The sequence below is a fragment of the Mauremys reevesii genome, linkage group 1 (genome assembly GCF_016161935.1).
Source record: "Mauremys reevesii isolate NIE-2019 linkage group 1, ASM1616193v1, whole genome shotgun sequence".
Taxonomy (NCBI): domain Eukaryota; kingdom Metazoa; phylum Chordata; order Testudines; family Geoemydidae; genus Mauremys; species Mauremys reevesii.
This window is the reverse complement of record NC_052623.1, coordinates 264,597,074-264,614,885: the sequence shown is the minus strand read 5'-3', so window position 1 is coordinate 264,614,885 and position 17,812 is coordinate 264,597,074. Positions and strand designations below refer to the sequence as shown.

General features: G+C 42.8%; 1 protein-coding gene across 5 annotated transcripts in view; it reads left to right on the top strand.

The window, feature by feature from the left end:
- LARGE1 (LARGE xylosyl- and glucuronyltransferase 1) overlaps positions 1 to 17,812 on the top strand; it is a 360,789-nt gene that overhangs the window by 259,871 nt on the left and 83,106 nt on the right. For all 5 annotated transcript variants that reach the window (XM_039494588.1, XM_039494577.1, XM_039494568.1 and 2 more), the window contains one exon: positions 16,327 to 16,431. In XM_039494588.1, coding sequence (XP_039350522.1) covers positions 16,327 to 16,431 — 105 coding nt within the window. The remainder of the gene's footprint in view (positions 1 to 16,326; positions 16,432 to 17,812) is intronic.

Below are 17,812 nucleotides of genomic sequence, written 5' to 3'. Positions count from 1 at the left end.
ACTAAAATCCTCTTTTCAAAAAATCACTCTTTTGTTTAGCCCCGTTACTAATAACGTTATAGTCACTTCAATACCAAAATCTGTTTTCAAATTGAATTAGTTGCCACCGAGTTTGCAGCCTTTTGGTGTCAGTGTAGCTAAAGATACGTGAAAATGTAAAGTTTTTGACATCCTGGTTCACGTGCACCAGCACAAGAACAGCATCTTACTCCAATGTGCACTGGGACAGATCCTCAGCTGGTGTAAAATGGCATAACCTCATTAACTTCAATGGCATCTATGACAGTTTAACCCAATAGAGCGTCTGGATTTAAATGGCATTACCCTTGATTTTTACAAGTGTGAGGGGAGAATCAGGCCCTGTATTATTAGACAAATATTTTAATATATTGTGTTAATGTTCCTGTTAGTAGTAATATTGCTAATCAATATATTTCTTCAAATACACACCCTCTGTGCTCTCCACTCTTCTCACAACAGACCCTCCATGGCCAGCAACTGCTTCCCTCTTGTTCTTTTCCCCCGAAATTTGCTCTAGACCCTTTCCCCACTTCTTCCTCAAAACAAAATGCAAAAATAGCTTCAAAACTTCCTCGGTTCTGGTCTGGGCTCTGACCACATTCTGCTTCATAGAATCATAGAATATCAGGGTTGGAAGGGACCTCAGGAGGTCATCTAGTCCAACCCCCTGCTCAAAGCAGGACCAATCCCCAACTAAATCATCCCAGCCAGGGCTTTGTCACGCCTGACCTTAAAAACCTCTAAGGAAGGAGATTCCACCACCTCCCTAGGTAACCCATTCCAGTGCTTCACCACCCTCCTTGTGAAATATTTTTTCCTAATATCCAACCTAGAACTCCCACACTGCAACTTGAGACCATTACTCCTTGTTCTGTCATCAGGTACCACTGAGAACAGTCTAGATCCATCCTCTTTGGAACCCCCTTTCAGGTAGTTGAAAGCAGCTATCAAATCCCCCCTCATCCTTCTCTTCTGCAGCCTAACAATCCCAGTTCCCTCAGCCTCTCCTCATAAGTCATGTGCTCCAGCCCCCTAATCATTTTTGTTGCCCTCCGCTGGACTCTCTCCAATTTATCCACATCCTTCTTGTAGTGTGGGGCCCAAAACTGGACACAGTACTCCAGATGAGGCCTCACCAATGTTGAATAGAGGGGAATGATCACGTCCCTTGATCTGCTGGCAATGCCCCTACTTATACAGCCCAAAATGCCATTAGCCTTCTTGGCAACAAGGTCACACTGTTGACTCATATCCAGCTTCTCGTCCACTGTAACCCCTAGGTCCTTTTCTGCAGAACTGCTTCCTAGCCATTCGGTCCCTAGTCTGTAACAGTGCATGGGATTCTTCCTTCCCAAGTGCAGGACTCTGCACTTGTCCCTGTTGAACCTCATCAGGTTTCTTTTGGCCCAGTCCTCTAATTTGTCTATGTCCCTCTGTATCCTATCCTACCCTCCAGCGTATCTACTACTCTTCCAAGTTTAGTGTCATCTGCAAACTTGCTGAGGGTGCAGTCCACGCCATCCTCCAGAGCATTAATGAAGATATTGAACAAAACCGGCCCCAGGACCGACCCTTGGGGCACTCCACTTGAATCCGGCTGCCAACTAGACATGGAGCCATTGATCACTACCCGTTGAGCCCGACGATCTAGCCAGCTTTCTATCCACCTTATAGTCTAATCATCCAGCCCATACTTCTTTAACTTGCTGGCAAGAATACTGTGGGAGACCGTGTCAAAAGCTTTGCTAAAGTCAAGGAATAACACATCCACTGCTTTCCCCTCATCCACAGAGCCAGTTATCTCCTCATGGAAGGCAATTAGGTTAGTCAGTCATGACTTGCCCTTGGTGAATCCATGCTGACTGTTCCTGATCACTTTCCTCTCCTCTAAGTGCTTCAGAATTGATTCCTTGAGGGCCTGCTCCATGATTTTTCCAGGGACTGGAATGATGGACTTCATCTCATTCCTTATCCCAACAGTACTACCTGCAAGATGCATCCAGTTCCTCCCATGCCATTATACATCTACCCTGCCCCTCTTCCCAGTAGACAGTCCTGTGGTGACCAGTCTCCACCTCAGCATCTCCCTCAAAAATAAGACCGATAATTACCCTCCACTGATAATTACCCTCCAAGTTTATTACTCTCCTGGACTGAGGCTTCACCATACTTATTCCCCCTGTCTGCATCAGACTTCAAGGGGACAGGGCGGGTATAAACTCTGGGTCCCCAACCCCCCATAGCTAGAATAGCAGCTGTTGGGCTGTCATAGGTAAACAGCAGATGGGCCTACTCCTCCATCTTATTGGATTTCATTTACATACAGGAATGGATAATGTGGTCTTACCCCTCCAGCCATGTGCTGCTGCAAATAAGTATCCCAAAGGGGGGATTTTAATTTTACTAATTTCTTGTCTAAAAGGGTTTGCAGTGTGCTTTTTAAACAGCAGAGTTTCAGTTTTCTGTAAGTTCCTACTACAAGCTTACTCTGTATATAGGCAGCACTCCCACCTGCTGGTGCTATTTGGTTTATCTCTTCATTTACTGCTGTGACTAAAACCAGCTCAGAGTTCTTAGCCACCTTCTGTTTCATGCAGTCATTGGCAGCTAGTGTCAGCAAGCACGCTTCGGGCTTTTTCGGATGGCATTTATAATGCTGGGGCTAGAGTGGACAGGCTCGGCTGAGTAAGAACTTATATGTCTTCTCTTGGAAGCACAATGCTAAATACTTCGGGTAGATTTACCGTAACTCTGCATCTCAATAACATCCATTTAGCCAAGTCAAAGTGCAACAATTCATAGCCTTCGCCCACCCACCACCTCCAAAATGGAAGGGAAGCCTAGAATTGGCCATCAGCACCAGCAGTGAATTCTGCTTCTGGAGTGTCTCTCATTTGATCTGGTTGCATAAAGCTTGTGGGCGAGAAGGACAGTATGAGCTAAACTGTTTCATAAGTCTCTGCAGATGACAGGTGAGGCAGACTACAGTCTGATGAAATTAAAAGCCCTTCAGCTGCCAGGAAGTGAACCGAAGAGATGTTCCAGATATCGGAAGTGGTGGACTTTTGCCCTCTGTTGCTTTCTACCCATGTAACGTCAACATTATCCAGAGAGCAAACTCCAAGTAATGAAGTCTAGGTCTCTCCCCATCTGTCTCACTAAATGCCATTTGGAACAAGCGCCTTTTCATTTGACAGTAAAATCAATGAGTGAAATATTACGGAGCTGAATGAGATGGTGTGCAGAATTCATTAGGAGAGTTGTTGCATTCCACTGGACAGCAAGTCTTGCCCCCTCCACCCTTTTCCCCCTTATCAACAACATAGCCACCTACTGAAATTTGCACCTTCTCTAACTCTCTCACCTATTTTCTTTTAAACTTTAACTCTTTTATAACACTTTAAAGTCTCACTGGCTCAGAGCGTTGTAATAAAATTCTGCTCTCCTGGGAACTGTTCAGTCATATTTTTCATCTGTTTGTCTCAATTAAAGGAAGACCTGTGCTAATGGAATAATTAGAGAGAGAGAGCTTGAAGAAGCTGATTTTCATAGCACTTGGTTCTTTTCTTACTCAGTCAACACTAGCTCCCTCCTCTTTGCTGTTATGTTCCTCAAGATGAAAAGAACTGTTAAGCACTAAGCAAATAAACAGGACAGAATGAGAAATGCCAGTGATAAGATGGAGGTTAGGTAACCAGCCTCAGATCTCTAGAGCCATCAGCAAAGATTTATTTGCAAAAGTCTGAAGATTTTTTTCCCTTCCTCTAAAGAATAATTTGATTCTTTGTCAGGAAATATTAACCACTTCATCGTCATTTGATAGGTGTGCGCCTTACCTGGAGTGACCATCTGAGAGATAACAATAAATAGTAATAAATATTTAATAGCAACAAATAGTACATATAGTGCCTTTCATCCCAGGATCTCCAGGTGTTTTACAGTGCAAGGTAAGTATGTGTATCACCATGCCAGCCTTGACGCTACAAGTCCTTGCATTGTGCCAGGTCATTGCATGTCAGTGCAAGTGTGAGCTAAGACAGTAGGTGGCGGCATTTAGAGTTAAGTGCTAGACACGGTCCTCTTATTGAGAGAAATAAGTCTCAACTCCATTGCCCTATTACTTTCTTTCTCTCAAGAGTGCAGGATAAAAAGACGATCCGAGTTTGGATGAAGAATGGTCATGTCAGGACTGAAGTGTGATCCTCAAGCCTGCAAGGTAGGCATGCACCCTTCTGGTAGCAGACAAGAGTAACTTGCAGCACTCTCATTAGTGCAGGATCAGGTTCCTCATCCTGCTCATCACCTATTCTCTTGTGCTAATAAGCTCAACACTTCTGTAGCTAGCCTCTGCAGGATCAAGCCCTTTTACAGATGGAGATACTGAAGCACCATAAGGATGTGATTTAGATTACACAACAAGTCAGTAGCAGAACAAGGACTAAAACCCACATCTCCTTACTCTAATCTCTAAGGCATTCTGCTTCCTTTTTTTTTCCCTCTGTGCAACCTCTGCTTTGTTCCATCAAGCAGAAGTATGCCCTACACCATGGACTAGAGATACAAGACAGAAGATTGTTGTCTGGTTGAGCCGACAGTGCAGCAAACGCACTTCATGATGTGCAAATGGGAGCAACTGTGTTCAACTGTTAGCAATGGACAAACGTTTACCACTTTAAAATTACTAGCTAATTTAGACAATATTCGGCGTGTACTTGGAATTGTCCTTAATGCCAGAACATAAAAATAAAAAATTCAGGTATTTTCCCTCACTAAGGACACCCATTGCAAATAATGCAGATCTTAACCCAATTGCAAACCAGAAAGCTTCAGAGTGAGCCATGGAATACGCACAGTTGGCCAGCTATTCAGTAAAGAAACGTTTCCAAGTTATCTAGATATCAAAACTAACTTTAATTGGCCCACTCTCCCTTGGTAAAAGTACTTTCAAGTCAGGCATTATCTTTCTCAACTTTCTAGAAAACCTATTTTATAAGAAACCGAACTTTAATGGAAGTGATGGCATCTGGTCAATTAGGAAACAAAATTATAACTAATTGATATCAATCTTTGCTTCAATGGTACCTCACACCAGTCAGGTTAAAAAATAGAGAGAGTGAATGGGGATAAATGTTGGAGAAATTGCGGTGAAAGAGGAGATGTTATGCATTTATGGTGTATGTGTCCAGACATTAGAGAGTATTGAGATGCAATCCACAAATCGTTGGATATTTATTATCAAATTATTTTTGATAACCCTCCAGGGGCTTCCTAGTAGAAATGGTGACACAAAAGGAAAGAATTAATCTCTCATCTACTAGTAAGTATCTGCTCAGCTATTGATAGTCTCTCATTGGGAAAAAAAATAGCCCAACCATTGAGTAATGATTCAAAAAAAATGGAAAGGATTTGGTTATGGAAACATTCACACACCAATTACATACGCAGGAAGATAGAGGACAGATAAATATTCTAGACATTTGGTTACCTTTTATTCAGTACTCAGACAAAGTACATTAACCTGCAAAAAAAGAAAGGGGAAAAAAAAAGCACACTGATCCTGTTGTTTGAATATGAACATTTGATAGATGTACCTGGTCTGTTAAATATGTGTATATAGATGTTTCACTCAATTTAATAAAATCATTGAAAATTTCATGGGTGTAATGATGCTCACTCTGTAATGTGGTAGCACCCTATTAAAAAGACAGCTCTGATTACTATATTCCTGTATTATATCTCTTTAGACAAAAGATAACTGATGTAGCGATTGTTTTGTTTCTGATATTTACATGGCAAGGATCTGTAAATTTGTTAAAACTTCCTAAATAAATAGTTTAAAACAATAGATAGCTGATACCCCTAGTGCATAAATCATTCTTAGCAATAATGATAGAGCCCCCTAACTTGTCTTGAAGCCTGAAGTTAACAGTATGGGTAGATTCTTCATATAAACAGACCAATCATCAGTATAATAAACATTAGGTATATATTATTTTCATGCAGCAATCTATGTTCATCGAAGAGAGGAATAATTCTGCGTTCTTGTGCTGTGACTATCTCTCAGGCTGATTAACACACATAGCCAAAGGGACTTTCCTTACAATACACAGATCTTGTTTATTTTTTTAACAGGACTAAGCCCCAACAGGGAAAGAAATGTCGGTCCAGTTAGACTTCTAATGCCACTTGTGCTAATTTGGCAACCTTTTTTGTTATCAAGTGTGTGACTGCAGCCCTTCTGTACCAAGAATGGGCCTGATTTTCTCTATTCAGAGAACTGAGGACCACAGTCCTTTTCATTTGGCTTGTCACATTCTCTTTCTGTGTCTGTCCTGCTACTGTCTTCTGGGACAACTCCTGATGGAGCAAAAAGAATCTCTTGTGGATATACCTGCATCAAACCACACTTCTAAACATTCCTGTTGTATCTACTCTTGTTTGAGCGATTTGTAGGAGACTTGACAGTTTTTACTTCAGAGGGAAAACATGCCTTTAATAGCTTGCCCTTATATTGATAGCTGCTTCCCTTTCTTTCTCCCTCCTGTGGCATATAAAATGAAAGGATGTGAAAAACCTCCACCATCAGTTACTGGGTAACTAATATGTTCGTTCTCTCTCTCTCCCTCTCTCTCTCCAGCTTAGTTCATGTCAGTGTTTTGTTAGATATATCTAGTAGTTTACTGTTCTGAGTATCTGGAGTCATTTTACAAACAATGTTGAATTAAACCCAACAAATGCCTGTATGAAGTAAGGATTGATATCCCCATTTTTCAAAAGGGGAAACTCAGACTCAGGACCTGACACTGATCTCTGTTACACGAGTTGAATTCAATGGCGTTACCTCCAGGTTTACACGGGTGTTGCTGAAATCAGCATCTGGCCAGTTGAGGAAGGTCAGGTGCTGTGCCCAAAGTCATTTAGTAAATCTGTGGCAGGGCAGAAAATATAACTCTGATGTCCTGACTCCCACTCCTCTGTGTTATAGGCAAGTGGAGAGAAGGAAGAAAACCTCCTCAGCCACCAATTCACCCAGCAAAGGGAGAGCTGGTCAACGTGACCATTAGCAAATGAGTGCTACTGGGGCTCTCTGAATGCTTCTTGACTGCTGAGATCATCACACATGGATTGTAATATAGAGAGAGGCAGCATGACCTAAAGACTAGAGCACTGGATTGGTACTCAGGAGACCTGCATCCTATTCCTGGCTCTTCCACTGGCCTGCCCACTGACCTTGGGCAAATCATGACAGTCTGTGCCTCAGTTCCCCCATATTTTCCCCATTTTTGGGCCCCCTGCTCCAGTTTTGGGCCCCCCACTACAGAAAGGAGGTGGACCAATTGGAGAGAGTCCTGTGGATGGTAATGAAAATGATCAGGGGGCTGGGGCATATGACTTATGAGGAGAGGCTGAGGGAACTGGGCTTACTTAGTCTGCAGAAGGGAAGAGTGAGTGGGGATTTGATAGCAGCCTTCAACTACCTGAAGGGGGGTTCCAAAGAGGATGGAGCTCAGCTGTTCTCAGTGGTATCAGATGACAGAACAAGGAGCAATGGTCTCATGTTGCAGTGGGGGAGATCTAGGTTGGATATTAGGAAAAAATATTTCACAAGGAGGGTGGTGAAGCACTGGAATGGGTTACCTAGGGAGGTGGTGGAATCTCCTTCCTTAGAAGTTTTTAAGGCCTGGCTTGACAAAGCCCTGGCTGGGATGATTTAGTTGGGCTTGGTCCTGCTTTGAGCAGGGGGTTGGACTAGATGACCTCTTGAAGTCCCTTCCAGCCCTAATCTTCTATGATATGTAAAATGGGAATAAAGATACTGCCCTCCTCTATAAAGGGCTTTGAAATCTACTTATAAAAAGTGCAGTATAAGTATTGGTTATACACGGAAACCCACTGCTCAATTCCTCATTACCAAAATGTATGTCACAGACAGGATCTGTGCTACCCACTTGGTGTAACTCAGAACTTTAGCCTCTGAATAATAAAATTGATAAAACTGTAAAAGATGTGACAGTGCATGAAAAATTACTTTAATTTCTTTAGCACATTCCTCCACGACAGTTTCATCTTTGGGGGTGGAGGTGGGGGAAATCTTTATTCAATAATCATGTATTCCTGCATGGCACAAATGAGGCTAATACTACTTTAGCCATTAATATCCCAGAATCAGGACCCAATGGGATTCACAACCTCCCCACTCAGCTGCCACCAAATCTTGTAGTTGCCTAAACTGGCTCAGGGCCTAAGTTTTTATAGTAAAAGTTCCCTAGGCACCTGTTTCTGCCTCTGTGCATGTGCACTGCAGCCCCATGCCAAGTATCAAGATACCTAAGCCCCAGAGCAATGTACGAACCAGAGGAGGATAGGTGTTCCGCCTCACCTGTGGGGCTCAATCCAGTAAGCATGCTCAGAGTTTGCCTGCTGGATTGGCTCCCATATGTAAACTTGCACAAAACACTGGGAGAGTATGGGAGAGGAAGGGCCACCTCCCTCATAACTTTTAGTCCAGTGGTGAGGGTACTCACCTGGGAGACACCAGGTTCAAGACCCCCTTCCTCTGCCTGTGCGGGGAGAAGGGATTTAGAACTGGGATCTACCACTTCTCAGGTGAGTGCCCTAACCACTGGGCTATAGGACAGTATGATGTGAGGCCCATCTCTCCTGTTGAAGCTGTTCTACAGTGAATAAAAAATTTAGTCATTGGAGTACTGGGACTGGATCCTGGTTGTCTGCCTTGCAGGTGAGTGCTCTAATCACCAGGCCTAGAGTCATTCTCATGCATGCACGCTCTCTCTCGTCTCCTGGAGCAGAGTCAAACATCTCACAAGGGTTACAGGTCTGGATGCTAGGGAGATGGTGAAGCTGTGAGCAGTAATGGGGAAGGAAGGAGGTGGGGGGTTATGAAGAGTTTGGGAGGAGCAGTAATGGAACTATTTAAGCTCATATTGGTGCAAAAAATAACCTCACTTGACTGTACCATAGTAGATTCGTTCAGTGCTGACCACGATTGCATAACTTAGTGCTGGCCAATTCAGAGAGGCCCAGCCATTGGGAATATCTACTTTCTCTCCCTTTTCACCACTTTCATCCTTTTATTCTCCTTTCCTCTCTCCCAAATGCCGGGGGCGGGGGGGGCTATCATCTCTACAATATTTCCAGCTCCTACCAGGCCCGAACTCGAAGTCCAATTTCCTCCCTCGTCCACTCTCTCAGCACAAACACAGACATTCATATTGCTATGGCAGTGGAGTGACCTGTGGTGCAAAGACTCATTCTGTACAGAGGTTTGGCGGGGGTGGGGCAGGTGGTCTAAATCACAACGGTGGAGGTAGTTGGCAGAAGCAGCAGCATCGAGTTCTATTCTAGTATGCTGTAATAACCTCTCTAGTACAGAAATCCTGATGTTGTAGTTTTAAAGCTGGGGAAGTACATTTTGGTTACCATTCACTATGGAAAACTCTACCAAATGCAGGTGAGGACATTTTAGGTGACATCCCACTCCCCTGTCGGCCACTAAGGACCAGGTGATGACATGCCACAAGTGTCTGATGACCAGCTTTACTCTCACTTTTGGTGATTGGCCTGGGTGCCATAGGAATCATAGAGGAGGCAGGAGTGGCAGCCTGGCTAAAGCACTCCCACCCTAGGAGGGTACCTTGCTCTTGTGGTGACCGCAGTAAAGGAGGCGGGAGCAGTTAAAGCTGCTGGAACAAAAAAGATTCAGATGTCCACTAGGGAAAATTTAGAAAATATTCATAAATCTTTTATTCCAGTACCACCTAGAGGCCTCACATGAGCTAAGGGGCCCATCGTACTGGGTGCTGTGTAAACATGCAGTAAGATACAGTCCCTATTCCAAAGAGTTTATAATCTAAATAGATGTGACAGACAAACAGGGAGATAGGAAGTATTATTAGCCCCATTTTCACTGATGAAGAGCTGAGATGGGAGAATAAGTGACATGCCTGTGGTCACACAAGAGCTAGGAATTAGCCCAGCTTTCCTGAGTTCTAGTCCAGCATCCTAACCACAAGACTATCCTTCCTCTCTGTTAGCCATTAAAAATCCACAACGTGAAAACAGAATTTAAGGCACTGAGTTGTCAGGCTCAGAAATGTCCATTTTCCATGGTTAGTTCTCTTTCTAACGACAACTGAGCTTTATGCATGGTGAGAAGAACCTTTCATTGTGTGAGCTGTCAGAATATGGCGCTGTGGAAAATACAGTAGAAGGGCAGCTGTCTTCTAAAGGAAGACTCTTCCGTCAGCCTGGCAGAATGCAACCTGGTTCAGGATGATCGAGCTCTAGTTCTGCCTGCTTGACAAATTTTCACTCTGGTCATACCAGAATCACAGCCTTGTTTTCTGTTGTCTGGCTGTTAGTGATGATGTATGAATAAGTAAAGAAGACAGCTTCATTTTCATAAGCTAACTTGTGCCTGAAGTAACAAAGAGTGAGAGGAGTGCATTTAATCATAACTGCAGGCCCAGAGCAGAAAACAATGACAAAGCTTTTGCTGTTAGTCATGGTGTTTTATTATAATAACTCTTAAGAAGGAGAGACAGATAGCGGAGAATACTGAGTAATTCAAATGCATCATGGTAGCCACTGTATTCTCATCCAAAACAATAGCTCTATTTGTTTGCCTTTTAAAAAGGACTCCATGCTTGGTGGCACAGCAAATTAGTGCACTAGTCTTTCACCTCAAAAGATCTGGGATCCAGTGCCAACACGGTCAGAGATTAAATGAGTCTGGGGAAGTGCCTGGTAGAAGTGTGTCCACATCACAAATGCACACCGGTGTATTTGGCACTGCAGTCTCTGCTCTGGAGAAGACCAAGGATTGGTAAATAGCTGGAGGTTTTGATTAAGAAGCATTGGCAGAACTATGTGTATATGGTGGGGATCACAGGTAGGAGTGATGCAGACCAGGACTGAGATGTAGTCACAGAGCCGTGGGAGGAGTGAGTTTTTCACAGCATCTGCCCATGCTATGCATTGCTCTAGCTGTCACATTTATAAGTGCTAAATTCTGTTTTAAAAGTAACTAAATAATACTGTGTTAAAGGCTAGTGAGAAGACAGATTAGATAGAGCTGGTCACTTTTTTTTGTTGTTGTTGATACAACAGTTTTCTGTCAGAAAATGCAATTTTGTTGAAATATACATATTTTGCAGGAACATGTTGATTTTTTACAAAATTTTTGGTGGAAAATTTTCAAAATTGAAAGGAAGTATTTCATTTTGACTTTCTCATTTTGTTCCAATTTTTATCATTTCCTTTTGACTTCTAAGCTTTTACCTTTATTTTAAATTTTAATATTGTGTTCTATATACTTAATATTCTAAAGTTTCAACATCATTTAAACAAAATGGCTTAACATTAACAAAACAAAACATTTCCATAGGTCATTTTGATGTTTCCAAATCAAAATATTTCAGAATTTCTGGCCTGCAAAATATTTTAAAATTTTGACTTTTTGTCCCCATTTTGGATGAAAACAAATTTTGAAATGTCAGAATGACCTGAGGGTTGGAAATTCTGTTTTCTAACTACCTCTAACATTGGATCTGATGCTACAGAAGGGAATAATTTGGAACAGTGACAGTATCCATGTCTAGAGCAAATGGAAATGAACTAGTGAAAAATATAAATGAGCACTCGCAACTTACTTCAAACTTGTAAGAGAAGTCATCGCATCAGTTTAACAAAGACCGTATGTGCTAATTTCTGCTTTATGTCCTGTCAAACCCCCATGGGTGCTCCTGAGGATGGAATTTGGACAAGTGTTGTCAAGAAAAGGACGTGACTGAGGGAGGGAGGGGTGTGAGGATGGATACAAATAAAAGGATACAATCAAAGATTATTTTATTTTAAGTGGCAACTCAAACATATTAAATATTTAGGAATACTCATCCCCAGTTAGATGGAAAATCTGGTCAAAATTAATCTAGAGCATATTTTGACCCAGGTTGTGCAAGATTTAGGCAGACTGAGAATCCTTACCGTTAGTCTTTGGGGCAAAATTAATATTATCAAAATGAATGTGTTTCTCTGAATAGTGTGTATCCTGAGATGTCTCCAGTTGTTATTCCTCAGTTTTATCTTAGGAAAATTAAAGGAATTTTAAAAATATTTATCTGGGGAGTGGATGGGAGGCCAAGACCAGCTCTGTGTAGATTGCAACTCCCAGTCACATCTGGGCTTCCATTTCCCCAACTGGCAGTGTTATCAGACAGCCCCATATCCTTAGCCAGGCAGCCCTGTGTCTCCACAACATAATGGAGCAGAGCCCTCCCTGGCTGCTGGTGGAGTGAGAGTTGATCTATCCCCTCCGCCGGCAGGAAGACTGGTTTCAGCCTATTACTGTTTTGATTATAAAATGTCCCCTACAGTGTAGGCTACCAGACAAACAAGGGCCAGTTTCGCTAGAAATTTTTAATTCTGTCCCGGGTTACACATTGATGCTGTACTTTGGGGTGGCCCATTGTTGAAAATTGATGAGAAATCATTCATGTGGAAAAAGCAGGGGAATAAAGGAGTAATTTAGGTCTCTCAGTTGATCTCAGAGAATCAGTTTCTGCTATTCCAAACATTCCAATAACAGTACAACCTTCCTGGTCCAGCTGCATGGCATTACCTGCAGCTTAATCACCTCTTGGAGGGCATAGTTGGTCCTGATGGGCTAGGAGCACCAGAGACTCCAGAATTGCTGTTTGGTGGGAGAGGGCTCTACAGCTAGCCATAGCCTGTTATGACTTTCTGTCCCCAAAGACCCTCCCTAATGTAGATTGCCTGTGCCAAACCTGGGACACAGCTTTGTGTATATCGTTGAACCCTAGCCAATGGGGAAGTGCCTAGCAAAACATTTAACTTTCTACTATTGATCTACGAGTAAGGCTGATCCAGCAGAAAATTATATTTTGTTCACACTCGTCCCTACATACGAAAACACTGTGTGAGCCTTTCCAAAACAGACTGCTCCTGGAGAAGTTGGTCTTCTGGAGCCATGCTGGCTCACATGTGTTGGGGCTGACCCAGGATCATACAATCCTTTTGGCTAGAAGTAGGCAGGAGGATTAATATGATAATGGATACCGCCTTAAAAATTACTTCCCAGAACTGTGTTTTGGGATATATCCTATCATCTTGGACACACTCCAACCCACTGAAAGCGTAGTTCTCTAAAGCAGTGCTTATAGCTAAATGACTCATATTGCTTAGGTGGAAGAGCAGAATTGCCTCCAGAGGTAGATGCTTGGCACAGCGATTTGGCTTATCTGGCAGCTAAAGAGCAGATAACGTTTAGGGGAGGAGGAACATCAGACATGGGAAAAGACTTGGTTTAACTTTTTAGAAAATGTTGATAAATGCCTAGCACATGGAAACCAACATGTCACTCTTCTTTTCCTTCTTTAGATCCCTTCGTGTTCATTTACTCTGTTGTTCTTTTTGTCTTTTTTTTTTTTCATGTTCCCCTCTTATTTTGAGTGGGGGCGGGGGGAATAAATTAAAGGATACAACCAAAGATTATTTTCTAAGCCTTCCTCTCTCTCTTTCATCTGGGGAAAAACTAGGTGAGGGGTAAGAATATCTTTCAAAATGGAGAGTTGGGATCAGTAGGTGGGAGAGCAAATCCATTAACCAGCAACAAGGTTTGTGCATTGCCTATTATAAATCAGTTTGAAGACTGAACCCTGTGACTTGTGTTTGGTAATGCATAGGAATAAAATAATGAAGCAGACTGATGTTCCATAGAGAGGAATTTAAATATCTGTTTCTTTCAAATGGGATTCTAGCATTTCTTTTGATGTGAGAAGTACAATTCTGAGCAGCATCTGCTAACTGCTGAGTTGTGAAATGCATTTGCACTGTTAGAATATGGGCAGGGTCATTCAGTTCTTATCACCTGTGACATTCAGTTCCAGCCAGGCTGTCCCTGAATTTTCTTCACTGGTTTTCTCATCCTTTGCTAATAGTTTTCTCTTTTGATTTACTGTACTCTGTCTCTAATGGAGTGGTGTTTATAAGGAACAGCCAGCCTTCCAGCCCTGAATCAACAGGTGTTAGCCTTGTAGTCCTCCAGATGGATATTTTTTTCTTTTGAAAGGAGACAGTGCTTGTCTTCTTTTCACTCGACCTCTAAACCACACACATCTGCTTTTTGACCTCCTCCTCTGACTTGCCATGCACTCCTCACACAACTATTATTATTAACTTTCAATAGCATCCTTGATGTACCGCCTTTGAAGAAATGGTCCTTGCCCAAAATTGCTCACGTTCTAAAAAGACTAACAAACAGGAATGGAAAAAGAAAGGCCACACAAGTAGATTGGTCAAGGTGATGACAAACCATGTCATGATTAATACAATGTTTCCATAATATGCATTTTTGTTTTGTTATATAATATAATTATTATATTATTTTATTTTATTATTCCAAACCACCCCTTATAAGATGGTCTGGAACAAAGAACTCTCGTACACTACTCTAGATATCAGTATATTATAGATTATGAGGCCAAAAGAGACCATTGTGATCACCTAATCTGAACGGGCTTCGTGCGATGTGCTTATGAATTTTAATGAATCACACCGCTCACCATTTCTTCCCTCAAAATACAGTCTTCATATGGCTCTGACACCTTTTGGTGATGCTGATTTGGTCCCATACTAGCTATGTCATGTTTGACCAATCTCTGCATACTAGCATATCATAACTGGAAACATGGCAGTTTTGCTAGGGTAGTTGGGACTTTAGGTTTGAAACAATGTACTCACCTTTCAGAGCATGGTGTTTCTATAGTATCTAGAAAGGGTGATAATACAGTTTCCAGTCTCAGTCATTCAGCTGTTGTCCACCACAGTCTCCCTGAGGGGGCCTACCCACTGAGGATATGTCTGCATTGCAGCTGGGAAGTGTGATTCCCAGTGTGAGCAGGCACACTCGCTTGAGCTATTCCATTAAAAACAGCAGTCTGGACATTGTGGCACAGGGGGCAGCTGAAGCTAGCCATCTGAGCCCGGACCCATGGGGTCAGGCAGGCTTGGAGTCAGATGGCTAGCCCAAGCCACCACCTGTGACCCGGTGTCCACACTGCTCTTTATTAGCTGAGCCAGTAGTGTGAGTTGCATCTCCCAGCTGTAGTGCAGACAGACCCTGAAACAGTGTCACCCTTGTCTTTTCCTGGTTCCAAATTAAGTTTCCCCCTCCCTCCAAAAGGACTGTTACAGTCACTTTTCTTACTCCCATTTTATACAGCATTTCTAATGGCACATTAATTAATCCACATATACCCTGCTGGTGTACACTAAAAGTTCCCTAGTCCACTTTCACACAGTACTGTTTCAAATGGCATTATGTTAAAGTGCACCAGGCAGGGGCGGCTCTAGGCATTTTGCCGCCCCAAGCACGGCAGGCAGGCTGCCTTTGCCTGCAGGAGGTACCCGGTCCCGCGGATTCGGCGGCACGCCTGCGGGAGGTCTGCCAAAGCCATGGGACCAGCAGACCCTCCGTAGGCAGGCCGATGAAGGCAACCTGCCTGCTGCCCTTGCGGCGACCTGCAGAGCGCCCCCCGCGGCTTGGCACCAGGGTACTTTACGTGCATACCAGCAGGATCTATGCAGACCAGTGAATGCTCGGCTCGATCGTGTGCTTTAGAAATCACACACACACACACACACACACACACACACACGGAGTGTGCAAAACCCTGTCGTGGAGACAAGCCCTCAGTTAAATCTGTGCAACTTTGTCTTTTAGCTAAAACCTTTGAATCCATCATTTGCTAGAGCAAAAGGAATTTCCTCTGTTGCTCTGCCAGAGAAAATGCTGAAATTAAAGGGGAAAAAATGGCAAGAGGAAATAATTTTCCATATCAGACCCATTTTCCAATTAAATTATTATCGTCAAAGTATAAACAGACCATTATATTAGAGTATCCTGGTACTAACCCTGTCTTCTCATCGGAAGGATTCTCCAGCATGGTATGCCAAAATCAGGCAGCATTCAGATTTGACTGGTTGATATATATTTTTGTCAGTGTGACAAAGATTCCCATAGTGTTTAGTTACTCAAACTAGCCTGGGGAGAAAGGAGAGAAATAAGCCATGATGAGCTTGCACTACCAGGATGTTCCTGTTTTTAGTTAGGTGATTACCCATCTTCATAACGTGTGAAAGAAGGGAGCATCAGAACTGCTTGGCTCTGTTTCCACTGCCTGCCCTACTCTAGATTTTGTATTTGATTCCCATAAACTAATTATCTTCTGTTTAATGATCTGTTTGCATGTTGCTTGTTTTCAGGCCAGCAGGTTCTTGGCTTGGTGGAGAACCAGAGTGACTGGTATCTGGGCAACCTTTGGAAGAATCACCGTCCCTGGCCAGCTCTTGGGAGGGGTTACAACACAGGTAGGCCCTCAAATGTTACTATGAGTTATTGCTATTATTTATTTTGTGTTACCACAGCCCTTAGGAGCCCTAGTCATGAACCATTGCTCCATTGTGCTAGGTGCTGTACAAGCAGAGGACAAAAAGATGGTCCGTGTTCCACAGAACTTCTAATCTAAGTATAAGACAAGAGACAGCAGATGAATAAAGACAAATCAACGAGGGGTTGAGGTTAGCATAGAATTTGTCTTAAACGTAGGGGGTGTCAGATACAGCCATTCACTCTTTCCTTCCCATTATGCTGCAAGAATTTGCAATTGAAAGTACAGAAACTGATCCTTTATGGTTCATTTCGTAGCTGCAATTATGGTGTTGTCCTATATGTTACACTCAGGAACAGGTTAATGTTACAACTGCAGGTGTCTGTGCAGTTCCTGGGGAGGTTACGCGACCTATTTTGGGAGCTCTTCAATGAGCTGACACCCCATCATTCCATCTCCACTACACACAGCATTCTGACGGTGTGCCCCACATGCATGTCTGGGCCCAGCAAGAGGAAAGGAATAGGAGCAAAGGCTCATTTCCAGTCACTGGAGGTAAATGGCACCACAAAATTTCAGAGTGAGAAAAATGTAATTCCTCCAGAACAGCAATAGGCCCATAATTGTCCTAGTAAAATGCAAACCTCTGATCGTCAATTTCTGCTTGCTATGAGGGGAGAAAATGCACTATATCACAGAGTTTATTATAACAGGAGAGACAAGTTTTCCCACTGATTTGTGTTTGAAATGTGAGAAAACATACCAGGTGTATAAAGAACACACACATGCATCTAAATCACTTCTATCTCGGATTTTATATGCTAGGGTAGTGAATTATGTTCCTTCTGCATTTGCAATAAAAGGGCAGAGCAGCTGGTGAAGGCTCCATTTAAAAAAATATGTGTCCATTTAAATAACTCTACATCATTAAACAATTCTTCATTATAACTGAACTCTGCTTCACAGAAATACTTGGGCTGTATTAAATGGATTCCCTGTTTTTTAAAAAAGGGTTCCATAGGGTTGCACTGTGCTGATGTAGTTCAGTCGTTCATATCCGATGCTGCTATGTATGATCAACTGGAAATCGTGACAGTACTGGGGAACTTCAGCCTCCGCAAAGGATCTCACTTATGTCTATATTTATCCTAATGAGAATGTGCTCCTAACCTGTACAAGATCGAACAGACTTCTGGGTAAAGGCTTCATCTACACTATGAGCTAGGGGTGTGAGTTCCAGTTCCTTACAGAGAAACATTGAGCTATCACAAGTATAAGCAGCAGCCTAGCCCTGGTAGTACGGGCAGCAGCAGCAGTGGCGGCACAGCTTAGCCATGCCAAGTGCAAACCTGCCTGAACCC